The following is a 13987-nucleotide window of genomic DNA, read 5'->3' on the forward strand; positions in this document are numbered from 1 at the left end:
ATCCATGTTATGTAATGTATGCTAAATGTAATGTTCATGCACTTAATACCCATAAGATATATGATGAAAAGAGAATACTTTTCTCCCCAGTAATCAGGAAATGTCATACACTATATGTCTGACGTCATACCCTTGCTATATCTTCAGACTATCTTAGTCTCCTTTACCAGATTGTAAACCTAACAAATTGAAACATAAACTCCATAGTCACTTGCCCAATGAGCAGTGGCTTTTTCTATGGCCTAAACAAGACCTTTCTACTTGAAACTGCCACTTTTCTTATTTACAGCAAAACAGAATGATACTGAAGTGGTCAATCAGCCACATTTTCAAGATGCTACTTCTAATAGTCCCAGTTTGGGGGCTGCAACACAAAACTAGGAAGTGTAAGACAACTTCACCTTAAGGAATAACTGTAGATAAAATCTTTGGGGCCATATTGATGTTGTTTCCAGATTACTTGTTCAGTGGAGTTTTTATTTGCAATGTATTATGTAACTAATCTCTTTAGCTTTGCAGGATAATGTCACTTCATGCTTTACTTGTTTTACATCTATGAATGAAGTGTGTTACATGTTAACTTAGGCAATGCAAACACATCATGTAATCATTCTACAGGTTACCATATATCTTGCACATATATTAAACATACACGTACTTCCCTAAATTCTCTCAAACAAATGCTGTTTGAGCAAAAGGTTATTATCATGTTTGAACATGACTAGTTTGTTCTAAATATTCTAGATGAATGTGTGAACATACTCCTTTGGTATAACACTGGGTAATATGGAAGTCCTACCTATGAATGTTACATTTCTAGCAACTCGTTTACATGGTGCTGAAATCCTGTATACACTCACCGAGGAATAGGTGCCACATGGTTTCTGAGTAACCATGCATAGGATTACACTTCAAAGGATTAGCTCTTAATCTCTTACCAACCCAACCTAATCCTCCTGCCCATGTCTTCTCTACTCATCAAGATATGGGAGAAGCATTTTGGGACTGATATCAAAATGCGTGAATACCACTGTAAATCAGTAATATACCAAACATGATTTTAAAGTGACAGGTAATAAGTTGTTGTCACAAAACTGAACCCTGTGTTCCTTCCATATATGTCACAGAAAAACATGAGAAATTTCTTTAACACTAGTGTGTGGAATGAGACATTTGGCACTTCTTTAACAGAGATGGGAAAAGCAGCATTCTGCCTGGAAGTTGGCCTCAGAGTTAGCCTGGGAGAATGCCACAAGTGTCTTCCCTGTGAGTGTACACTAAAACAAACTGCACTTGTTCATGTGTGTATGCTTACCAGTGGGTGTATCTATCACTACCCATTTTAAAGCTCAGGACTCAAAATTGTGAGCAAGATAATTTCATTCAGTTTTATTCATAATTCTGATGACATAAGCCATAAACTTTCCAATCTGTGTGGATACTCCTGGTTTTGTACAGCCCCCAAATGATCTACACAAACATAAACATGTAGCTCACACTCCTTGCTGAGATCTGCAAAAGCCAGCACTGGGAGAAAACAAGTGAATATCTTTAAAATTTTTACACATTCAGGGATCCACCTTTTCCCAAAGTGCTCTGACCTCTTGGAATAGCTTTTATCCCCTGGTTTTTTATGTTTTGGATTTGTGGCTAGTATACTTACTAAACCAGGAAGGAATGCAGTTCCTTTACAGAAGTTGCCCTTGGCCAGGTCATAAGGCTTCCATTTTCTCTGGATCAGTGGACACACCTTCCTTAAACATACTGTGGCTCACAGATTTAACTTCTGCCTGGAAGAATTTGCATTTCTTAACTAATACTTTTCAGTCTCCTTCAGCCAGCAGATTCTCTGCTCATGCTTGACCAGTGAAATACACCAAAGATTCTAACAGGCTCAAATGTCCCCCATCATTTCTCCATGTATCCTTTGTAAGGTAGCTGGGCTCAAGTGATTACTTTGAGGTAGATAACTGACTTCATAGAACCCTAATGGGTAGATGAAGTAGTTTTTGCTTTGTCTTTTTGGCCATGGGAATCTGGAAAGACCCACTTCTCAGATGTAGTATTGAAAACTACCGACTGCCTGTCATGTATATCTTCCATTCTGGGTGTTGTATATTGATCAGGAATGGGACAGCTGTTTAAAGTTATAAAGCCAATACAAAGTCTAACAGAACCCTTATTTTCTGTGTGCCCACAATGATGGGGGAGATACATGGCTGATGTGATTCGTACGTGATCCCTGTTTTCAGGAAAAAGTCAAGATGATTTCTTATTTATTAAACAAATTTAAATTGCTGCCCATCTTCTATTCCCTAAGCCATTTACATCACCAGGGACTCTTCTTCTGGAACTTCTAAAAGGAGCTTTGTTGGTAAGAGGTATGGAGTGTTCTACTCTGTTAGTACACCTTACATCCCAGTCAGACAGTAAAAACACATCAGTCTTGTTGCTAGCTTTTATTGAAACTGGGCTTTCCAGTATGGAAAAATAGGAGAATCCCCAACTAGAAAAGTTAGTATTTTTGTTTGGATTTGGCCTCTATTCTGCTAGCAGTGTCACTCAACATGGCTATTGCCACCCCAAGTACCAACTGAACTGGATATTGGGAGGATGCTTTAATTTAAATTTAATTCCTTGTTTTCATCAGTATCTCTAGAAGCAGTTTGGGGTTTTTCAGAAGCACCTACAATTATATGCTATGTTTGATTACATCAGGTATGTCTAATGCAGTTTTGAAGGACCTAATATGCTTTGGGGACATTGCACTTATTGAACTGGCAGATTTTTCCCAACATGCCTGACATTTCATGATCCTGCAGCAGAACACAGATGCAATCTTTGCCCATCCATTTCTTCTTCTTGCCCAGCTGAGATTAAGAGACTGTGGAAGTGGGCAGCTATATTAAATTTAAATAAGAATAATAAAATGACCAAACATTTTGAATCTGGCCCCAGTAATAGTGATAGCTTCTCTCTGGGATTAGGGCACACCAGCATAAGTACCTCTGATGCCTGTGGTCTTGTGGGTGAAATACTGAGGACTACAACACAGCCCTGCAAAGGAGAGCTCACATTGTTGACACATCTCTGCAGGCTAGGACTGGCTGTAGTGGGATAAGAAAATCCTAGAAGCTTTTGTACACACTCCAGTAAACATTGTGCTGTAACTCCATGCAGCCTAATGGAAACTAACAGCTGAGGCCCTGCTAAGCTTGTTGAAACCACGTCCTCTGCCTAGTATCTGTGAAGGTTTCTTCAGTAGCTGGTGGGGACTCTATCTTTTCTAAATTGGAGGCCTGATTCTGGCCTGGAACTCAGACTTGCCTTGCCCACCTGTAGGGGTTGGGAAAGATTCTAAAGATCCTGCACTGCTTTGGGTAGCATCCAGGTTCTCTACAATGACCAGAGACCTCCAATTCTCTATACCTCTGTCCAGCTGAGGAAATGATTCCTCTTGCTTCCTTCCTTTTTGAAGCAGCTTTACCTCTTCTTAAGATAACTTTTTGAGAGCAAAGGGACTTTAGTTTTTAAAATCCTGGAGTTTACCTTGTAGAGCTTCCTCCTCAGTCTGAGGAGCAGTGAAAGGTTTATCCCTACATTTCCCTCTGGAAGGGACACAGAGTATGCAGAAGTAGACTTGGTTGAGCCTTCCGGTCCAACAAAGTCTACTTCTGCATACACTATGCCTCTTTTGGAGAGAAATGTAGGGATAAACCTTTCACTGCTCCTCGCTCTGATCTCTCAACACGCAGGGAGAATTGTTTAGGGAATACCCAGTTGCGCTTTTCAAAGTCTCTATCTTCTTCCTAACAAACACAGAAAAAGGGGGTAGATCTCTTAGCCAGTTCTAGCTTAATGAAGTTCTATCAGAGCAGATGTCTCCTCTGATTAATTGCTCAAAGCAAGCTAGATTCATAATCCTAACACTCCTGGATTTCTTTCTTACTGCTCTTAGCAGCATCCTCTTAAGGGAATAACATACTGGGGCAATTTCTCCCACCCCGTGACATTTGTGTTGCAAAAATCAACCCGTAGCTGAAACTCTTCTTCCTGCAAGGGGAAGGAAGTGAGTTTCCCTCATCTGCCTACACAGGCTTGTATCATAATGAGGTTTCACACTTCTATTACCTTCCCCAAAGTATCCAGCAGTCCCACCAGAGAATGATCAGCTGGTTGCCCAGAGAATCTTCCTAACTCCTGGATATCCTGCAAAGTTTCGTCCTCTTGTTTCAAAACTCTCTGAAACTTGTCCTCAAACACGCGGCAGAGGAAAAACGCCCTCCCCAAACATGTTACCAGAATAAAAGTTTCAACCCCAACAACTAGGCAATGAGAATTCCCCCACTTCTACCACACTGGTACAATATGCCCTTATACTCTGCCCGCGCGCGGCCCCGAAAGAAAACCTCTGCACGTTTTCTACGTTACTTTTTTTTCTGAGGGCAGCTTCCTCCTCGTCCCTTCGCCGCTCTCCGCCCCGCGGCCCACCCCTTTTGGCTTTGAGGGAGTTTCTGGAGCCTTTCCACCCCCGCCTCCCTTTCCCCGCGCAGCATGCCACGATGGAAGGGTAAGTCCCTCCAACGCGCTACCGCGGCTGCTGTTTTCCTCTACTTTAAAGTAAACCTCAACCATCTTCTTCGTGGGGAAGCGGAAACCGGTTAGTGGGTTGATGAGAAATGACGTGTGAAAACAAGAGTGACTTTGTGTAACTCCCGACTGCCAGACAAGGGGCCAGTCATTTGAGTGGCCTCGCCGGTGGAAGGCAGAGGCAAGGGAGAAAGATTGAAGGTGAGGGGAAAGACGCCCTCCCGCTCATCGTGGAGCAGAAGAAAACCAAGGCAGCGCGAGAACGGACCTTCACCATCTGGGCAAACTTTGCTAGAGCGGAGGTGTGGAGTCCACCCGCCTCCTCCTTCACTGCGCGGGGAACAGTAAGGGCATGACTAAGTTCCCAAAGATGATCACATAACGTCACCGAGGGGAGGGGGGAGAGGGGGGAGACTTTCTCCATGTGCTGGAAGCTGCTGGAGAACTTTATAAGACTGATTTCCTGTCTTCGCTGTGCGTGTTTTGGGGAGAAGGCAATGACCGAAAGCAGAGATGCCATGGGGGAATCACCTTCTCAAGAGCAGAAGCAAGAAAAAGAAAGGAAGAAGAAGAAGAGGAGGAAAAAGAAAGACGCCAGAAAGGCTCGGATTGTGTCTTCCAACCTGTTGCTCCCCTGGCCTGGCACGGAGAGCTCCAGGCACCCAGCTAACAATAGACTGAAGACCACCAGGTACACAGCGGTGTCCTTCTTGCCCAAGAATCTCTTTGAGCAGTTCCATCGCTTTGCCAATATTTACTTTGTTTTCATTGCTTTACTTAACTTTGTGCCCATTGTCAATGCCTTCCAACCAGAGCTGGCATTAGCCCCTGTGCTCTTCATCTTGGCAGTCACGGCGGTCAAGGACTTGTGGGAGGACTGCAGCCGATACCGTTCCGACCAGGAGATCAACCACATGGAGTGTTTGGTCTACTGCAGGTAATGGGAGCAAGAGAGTGGTGTGGAAAGTTGAAAAGCAGACCAAAATGCAGAGGATGTGGTGCCGGGTGGGCAAAATGGGGTAGGGAGTGAGATGGATGGGGCAACTTCCAAAAAGCCTGTGCTGGCTAATCGTTGCTAACTGTTTCCTACCTTCCCTTCTTTGAGCAAGTACAGTGACCTCAAGTGACATGGTTAAGTAATTGTAGATTCTGGGCATCAAGGTGTCTGTTCCATTTGAAATGTCTCAGAGCATTTCGCTTACTTGAAAAGGTAGTGCAGGGTTCATGCATTTTGTTGGGAGGCCATGCATTTCCTGAATGATGGCTCCCTAAATGTCATACTAAGTGTCCGCCACAGCCTTTGGATACTCCGTTCACCTTTTACTTTCTCTCACGTTTACAAGAATATTAGAGAACAGTGTTGTGTTACTATATTCATATGGTTCTCATCTAGACTACAGCCATCAGGTTCCTATCCTGTTTCTTGCAATATATGCCATTCTCATTTCACTACTTTCATCTGCACGTTTCTCTGTAGGGGCTCTGTTTATATGAAATCATGCCATAAAGGCTTTATTCTAGGCATTTTTTTCTCTGTGGGAGAAAAAGAAAAGCCTATCTGAGAATTTGGTGATGGATTTGCCAAAGTTTTTTCTGAAGATTTGTGTAATGTGTAATCGTGCCATATCGGCCTATCTCCTGAAGGTCTTTGGTTGACCATAGCTGTGCCAAGCTTGGCCAGGAAAAAGCAGGGCTGGTTTAAGGAGTTTCAAACGGGTACCACATTGACCATTTCTCTCCTGTATGCTCTGTGTACAGCCTTGGGCCTTTGAATCTGAGGCACTGCACAGCCTTTGATAGGCCTTTGATCCAGCATAACTTGTTCTGTGTTCTTTAAAGTGCACTGAAATACCTGGGACTACATGATTAGAGAACCACATGGAAGTTGAACTTTTGAATAAACCTGCTTATAATTACCACAGTGGTGTGAGATTCTATGAATTACAGTGCTTGTGCAAGTCTCATTGACTCAGTGTGTTAGTGAGTGCAGTCTTGCAGTGTTATTTCTGTCTTCCCAAAAGAAACTCCTTGACTGCCCTTTTTAATTATGTATGTTCACTCAGTTTCTTCCTATTTAATTGAAACTGCTAATGCTTGTGAAATATTTCCCTGCTAATTCTGGACCTGGGGAAAATAAATTTTCCATCCAATATGAACTTAAACATTGTGTACTATTCCCGTAGCACTGTTTGGTAAACTTTAAATTATCAAACAATGACCATATTACTAAAATTATTGGAATGTATGGAGCAGTATAAAATCTGTTGTCAGTTAAGTTTCATGCAATGTGAAATTACGGCTGAATCTAAAATGCATTGTTTCATTAATGCATCTTTGAGATTACTTCACAGCAAAAAATGGCTATATTTATAGCTACAGTATACAGTAATTCTTTCCTAGTAATTTCAAACCTTATTACAGTAATGTACAGTTAAATCTTTAATGACCCTACAGAAAAAGATGCTGATTCTTGTTTATCAGTGATATGGTACATGTGATAGAAAAGCATGAAATACTTAAGTTTTTTTGTCTTTGCATCTCCAAGGTCTGATTTGTATGTTCATTTAATACCCTCTTGTCACTTGATGATTTGTAGGTGAATTGGTGAAAAGACAGATTTTAGTGCCAGATATTACATTCCTGATCTAACAAACCATGGTGTGTTGAAGCATGACCACACTGGATACCAGCATGGTGCCATGCACTGGCCACTGACCATAATAAAGATTGGGTTCATGCCTCCACTTACCTTTTTTTTACTCTTTTATGTCTAGCTTCAGGGAATTTTTGTCTGGTTGTCAATAATAAGTTAGGATGTCTTAGCTAAAGAACCAAGGCTTAACCACTCCATACAAGCCTGCATTACAAACCATGGTTTAAAGAATAATCAAAGCTCTCTTGTCCTGTTTGACTGGTGTTAGTGAGATATGGTAGTATTGTGCTAAATATTCTTTTAATAAACACAATTTATTTTTTACTTCAGAACACATGCTGGCTGGGGAATTCTGGGAGCTGAAGTCCATACATCTTACAGTTGCTGAGGTTGAGAAACAGTGATCTATCTATATAGGCTTGAAGGGCCAAATGCCTTTTGCTTTGGGAGGAAGTCATTATGAAGTCAGTGCAGAATACTGCTGTGGCAAAGATAATGAAACTTGATGAAACTCACCCACAACTTCTAGTTTCCTGTGATCTTAATCATACTAGGCTCCTCTGTGGGCTTCTATAATTAAAAGAGAAAGCACAAATGGATCTTCCATACTCCTTAGAAACAGTTCAATTGACATAAAAAGCACAGCAGATAATATTGTACTAGAAATAATTAATGCAAACTGTTTAGGGTGCAATCAATTGCAGTCATTTACCTATGTGTTATATCTCAGGAAGTGGTGGTGTCTGGCTGACCTTCTGTCTGTGTTCAAAAATAATTAGGATCAGTTTGTACCTGGTTAGACTAGACCGGGAGGTTGAAGAAATGCCTTGGAAGAAAGCAGGGGCAAACCATTTCCATACTGCAGCCAAAAAGATTACATGGATGTGTACATGAAGTCACCAGGGGTTCAGCTTGACTTGATTTGACTTCTTAACTGTTAAGATCCATTATACATGGGTTGTCAATCCCAATGTTCTGACTTAAAATATCAGTTGATACTCTAAGCCTTTTCTGTTGTGGCACCTGCCCTGTGGAACATCATTCCTCCAGAGAATAGATTGGCTGAACCCAGTTGGCCTTTCACAAGGCTTTGAAGTCATGGTTCTCTCATCAGGCCTGGGGATCTGGGTGTGTGTCTGAGCCTGTGCAGCGGCTGTACTGATCTGTGGTTAAGGTTTTTTTACCTCTGCTGTGGATTATGTGTACACTGCTGATTTTTAAAATCGTTTATGCTTTTATTCTGTTTCTAATTATTGTTAACTGCCCAGAGTCATGCATTTGAAATGGGCGGCCATATAAATTGAAGCAATAAATAAATATTCTTTTTTGGAAAAAAGGAATGCTCAAAGTTTAAAAGTTCAGAGCAGCCTCCCTTTCTATTTGAAATAGAAATTAGGATTTAGAAATCCTAAACATTCATAATCAATTGATGGTAGCTATTCTGACTTCCATATTGCCATACCACAGATTGTTAAATGGGCTTTTTTCTCTGTGCATTGTTTCCTTTCTGGACATTTTACTATCCCTCTGTGTTCTAGAAAGCTGCTGGAGATGTGAGCAGTAGAGGTGTGGTGATAGGACAATAGGTTTTATTTCTTATTTGGATGGGTACCCAATCATAAGCATTACAGCATCTGCAATCTATAGTAAAAACTCTATGGATATGTGCAGGGATCTCTTATTGATCAATAAAGAGTTGAAGTGTTTTTCTGAAGTTGGTAGATGGAGGATGAAGTTTCACAGAGTGGAGCTATGGAAAATATATTGTGCAGAATGTTGAGAGTATATTTAAAAATAGAATAATAAATGAATTAGAAACAAGATATGCCAGAAGGGCTTTAGAAGTCTTTTCAGATCTTAATCTGTATATTTGTTTATCTAAATCAGATAATGGGCTGAGGACACTTAATCAGTTGCTTCATCTACTAGCTTGGGTGTACAGCAGATAATACAGGATGTGTTGAATTTGGCCAGAAATGCAAGATAGTGGTAAAGTAGTGAAAAAAAAGGGAACTAAAAGTCCATCCCTTGAGTTTTGACAAATCTGGATAGTATAGCAAATTGCAGTGTTATAAATATCATTATAGGTAGCAGTACTGGGTTTGGAATTGTGGCCAAAGATGGTAGTATCAACATATTTATGTGTCAAGATACACAGCTCTTCATAGTTTCTTCTTCTAATGTTGTGTATACCTCTATCTTGTAGTATAAAACAAGTTCCATTTTAACAATACAAATTGGAAGATAATCCAAGTAAACATAAAGCTTTTCATTATAGGCTGAATTCTTAATTCTTAACAAATCTCTCAGTCAGTATCATGGCTTTACATGAACATTTATTGTTAATGAAGGGGAGTTAAAAAGAAAAAAAGGTGAGAAGGGAGGAAGGCAATGATCTCAGATCTTAACGTTGTGGTTGGGTGGCTCACCTCTGGTCTTTGCACTGCTTCTGAACATTTGTAATTAGTGACTGTAATGTGACATTCATATACAATAATTTTCATTTAGCAAGCCTGCCTATAGAATGAGGGCTACTCAAAGTGAATAAGGTACAGGTAGTCCTCGACTTATCACCACAATTGGGACCGGAATTTCCCTCACTAAGTGATGAGGTAGTTAAGTGAATCATGCCTAATTTCATGACCTTTTTTGCCACAGTCATTAAGTGAATTATGTGGTTGTTAAGTGAATCCGGCTTTGCCCATTGACTTTGCTTGCTAGGGAAGGTCGCAAATGGGGATGCTGCAGCTGTCATAAGTACATGCTGGTTGCCAAGTGCCCGAATTTTGATTGTAGGAACACTGTGACAGTTCTAAGTGTGAGGACTGGTTGTAAGTTACTTTTTCAGGGCCATCATAACTTTGAATGGTCATTAAATGAATGGTTGTAAGTTGAGGACTACCTGTAAATATCTTTCCTTCTTTTAGGAAAATAGGGATCAGTAGTTCACAACAATAACTGAAATGAAACAATGGCATGCCCTCTTATTTAACCAAGTGGATTCACTCCAATTTGTTTATTTATTTCAGTAGTATAAACTATTGGCAATGTTTATAACCTGCTCCAATCCAGAGGGGCTCTGGCAGTGAACAACAGAACATAAGCAGCAAAATTTAAAGACAGAACTACAAGGAAAGTTAAACAGCCATATGATCATGCTTCCTATGTTGGATGCCCCAGTTCAACTAAGGGCTGAAAGTACATTGGAATAATTCGGATACAATTTGTTATCAGAATGCAAGGAAGGTTGAGGCCACCTATAACACCAGGAAAAGGGTAGTTCATAGGCTAGCACAGGGAAGTCCCCTCCCTTAGTTCATACCCCATGAGATAAATTAGATATATGGGTGATTGAAACTGTATCCCATGTACTGGTGTACTGTGATTTTTATAGGGACATACGGAGTTCTTTTATTTCACCTCTGTAACTGTGTGCAGGACAAACAGACCTTTCCTATAGACAATTTTTATATCCTGATTCTAAAACTAGCATTATCGGCCCTGTGGCTGAGTTCTGTGTCACTGTCATTAAAACACACACTGAAATACTGTATCCCTGATTGTTTTTGTTTGATGTTATGTTTTTTGATCCAGTCTTTAATCATAACAGTCAAATATGTATGTATGATATGTGGGTGTGTAGCATACTGTCATATCTCCTAACACTTCAAGCAGCTAGAGGACCAGAATCCATTCTGTATATCCCACAAGCTCCACAATTGATTTATAAACCAGAAGCATTACCTTTGGCCTGTGAAGAGACTTAAGTGAGCCAAGGCTTCTTTTTATTTTTTTTATTAATGTTTTATTAATTCATCTGTAATTGTGGATTCAAAGTCTTTTGGATCTCAGCAGGTAGTTTTGCATTTTAGTTTATCCACTTAAATGTGGTGGCTGAGCTTATTGTTGGAGGAGGATGACAATAACAGTACTGGTTCTTCAGCCTTGGTGCCCCTTGTGGATATCAGTGTGCTTGGTGATGTTCCTTCACCACATGCCAGGCTCCATATCCCTGCTGTGCTATTGAGCAAGGGATCAACCTCTTCTTTCTATCAACAGTTCTAGGTTTCATAGAGGACACTTGGAGAAAAATAACAATGATGCATGGTTGCAGTCTGGTGTTTTATTTCAAAAAGTCCCCTTTGTTTAGGAAAAAAAAGCACATGAAAGGTAAATTCAGATGATGGGGAGTCTCAGTGATGGTTGGGAATGACTTCACCAGATGCTGGTCATACCCTCTATGAAAGACATTGTAAATGAGTGCCGGTAACCTATTTCCAAGATGACAAACGTGCTTAAATTTCCCAAATGTTGGGTAACTGCCATGTAAGCTACCCAACATGCACAGCAATGAATATGGAGTATTATGGACCATAATGCTAGTAGCTGCTCTGCATTCTTTGGGATGCTGGAATAGCATCAGCAATACTGGACCTCCATAGCCGCTTAAGGCTGCTGTCTGCTGTTGCTAAAAAAAAAAAATCCCAATACTTACTACCCCTTAAAAATAAGAAGAAATACCCACTGGATAAGTTAACAAAAACACTTTAAAATTATTTTGGTATTATGCTGCTACACTAAGGTCTTCTTGGGTTTTTTATATTCAGGGGATGCCCTCTAACAAAGACAAGAAGTAGGAAGAGATCCTACTCCTAAAACTAGCAATTGTTTCTGCACATATGCAAACAGATCTCTACCTTAGCCTTCCCTTTTTTTTTCTACTAACAGCTGGATTTGCATTTACAACTACAGACAGATGTCACAGCATTTTTTAATTCTTTCAGCTTAGAAACAGTGGGCTGGGTCTTGTATTAGATAGAGTGAATCAGTTCCCTAAACCAATAGATGCTGAGGTGTAGAGGTTAGTAGTAAAGATTTAGAGGACAAAGTTGTGCGTTGTCTCACTGGCCCCTCAAAAGCTTGGATGCAGTCTTCAGAGAGCTCCCAGTTGTTAACAAATTGTATGTTTTTTATGACTGCATGGGGGAATTAAGATTACTTTCAAATAATCCTATTTAATTTACATTTACATTAAATAATAAGATAAATGTAAATAAACTGATACACTACTCAAAGTCCAGCTCCCAGTCCAATTTGGCCAAGAAAAAAAAATGTCTAGGTTAAATTTTGGCACTTCAGCTTTCTGTCCTGGTTGCATCATTGCCTGTCTGATGTATGTTTGCACTGGGTATGGACCTAATAGTTTATGTCCATTTCTCCAGCGTGCGAGACAGAAGAATTTTATGGCAGACTTATGTCATGTAAAGCTAACAATATAACAGCAGACAATGACTGTTGCTATAAAGCCACTCTACTTGCTCCAAAGCCACTAGTTCTGTCATTAGTTACCTAGATTGTAAGTGTTATGTGAATGTGTTTGGTCGATTATATGTTCTGTGGTTATGGCTGTCTATGGCTAATTGTAGTACTGTTCCTTTACAACTGCTTCTGAAGTATGTGGGCATTACGGCAAAGCAAAGTTTTGAAGATTTGACTTGATTAGAAATGGATTTGATGGAATCACTGCCCTGAATAGAACCTTCAGGTTGAATCTCCAAGGAGATTTAAGATATCAGATTGCATCAGTTGTCTTTGAATTGAGTTGGAGAAATCCGAAAGTGATTCAGAGATATGAACTTCTTGCTTTGTAACTGCATAGTCTCCAACATTGTTGCAGCCTTCCTTCAGGGCACAAAGGTGAGGCAGGTTGAGTGGTGTCAGTGAACTCTCTTATATTGACATAAGCAGCTAGCCAATGAATTTATCCCCTTTACAAAACCTGACTATTACAGCACTTGCTACTGTGCTGGTGGTGTCTTACTCTTATGTTAAATTTGTTTAGCCAAGTTCCTGCGGGGGGGGGGGGGGGGAGAGAGACACTTACTCTGCTACTATTTTTTTAATCTTGATCTTTCTTGTATGTGATCCTCCATCTTTTCCCAAATCCACAAGCTTTTATCCTTTCAATCCCTCTTAATATTGTTAATCCCTGTCAATCTTGCTAACCCAGGCTGCCAGGGACCAACTGGTCAAAAGGTAGCAGGATAATGTCTTTTAATATCTTTCAGATCCTGGCTTTGTAACTCTCTGGGAGTCATTTGGGGTTCTTCCACATAATGCCCAGAAGAAGCTAACTTTGCTAGTGAGCCATGCCAACAAACTTGCCAGCTTATTAAAAACAAGTGATCAGAGAGCTGGTGGACACTTTGATACTTAGTAAGATCTGAGTAAACCTTTTCTGGAAGTTTTTATGTTAAATGGAAGTATGGACACTTTCTGCATCATGGGCTTCTCTATAGCTCTCAGCCGCATAATTTAGAGGTTGTTGAAATGTTTTTCCTCATCCTTGGGTTTTTTATTTATTATTTATTTTTGCACCTAAAAGAGGTACAGATGAACTATTTCAAAAGTATATTTAAACTCTTAACATTTATAAGGCTTAATGTCTTCTAAAGGATCTACCATCTCTATTGTTTTCATTATATTCTAGCAAAAATGAAGCAGCAGCAGGTGTTTTGATATTTCCCTATTATAATTTATGGTTGAATCTTTGACTGATTAAATCTTGTTGCCTCCAAATCTCAAACTGAAATATAATCTTGCCACCTTTGAGGGTAGAAACTGAATCAAGTTGGAAGGATTTGCATATGTTGGGTAAATATTTTCCCTTGTATATAAAGGGTTGTATTTTGATCCACTCAGAGAAATCTGGGTTTGTGTTGAATAGCACACAATGATTTTGCT

The 13987-nt window shown here is 40.1% G+C and overlaps 1 protein-coding gene across 3 annotated transcripts in view; it reads left to right on the forward strand.

The window, feature by feature from the left end:
• The first annotated feature begins 4545 nt into the window (after positions 1–4545).
• The window catches only part of ATP10A (ATPase phospholipid transporting 10A (putative)), a 135374-nt gene continuing 125932 nt past the window's right edge, over positions 4546–13987 (forward strand). For 2 of the 3 annotated variants that reach the window (XM_088145011.1, XM_015887280.3), the window contains exon 1: positions 4546–5527. In XM_088145011.1, the coding sequence (XP_088001137.1) occupies positions 5013–5527 (515 nt within the window). In that variant the 5' untranslated portion in view covers positions 4546–5012. The remainder of the gene's footprint in view (positions 5528–13987) is intronic. The other variant, XM_025163619.2, reaches the window with a different exon arrangement.

This window comes from Python bivittatus, unplaced genomic scaffold (genome assembly GCF_059951505.1).
Source record: "Python bivittatus isolate LINGU-HERP-01145 unplaced genomic scaffold, Pbiv_v1 ctg000350_np1212, whole genome shotgun sequence".
Lineage (NCBI taxonomy): Eukaryota > Metazoa > Chordata > Lepidosauria > Squamata > Pythonidae > Python > Python bivittatus.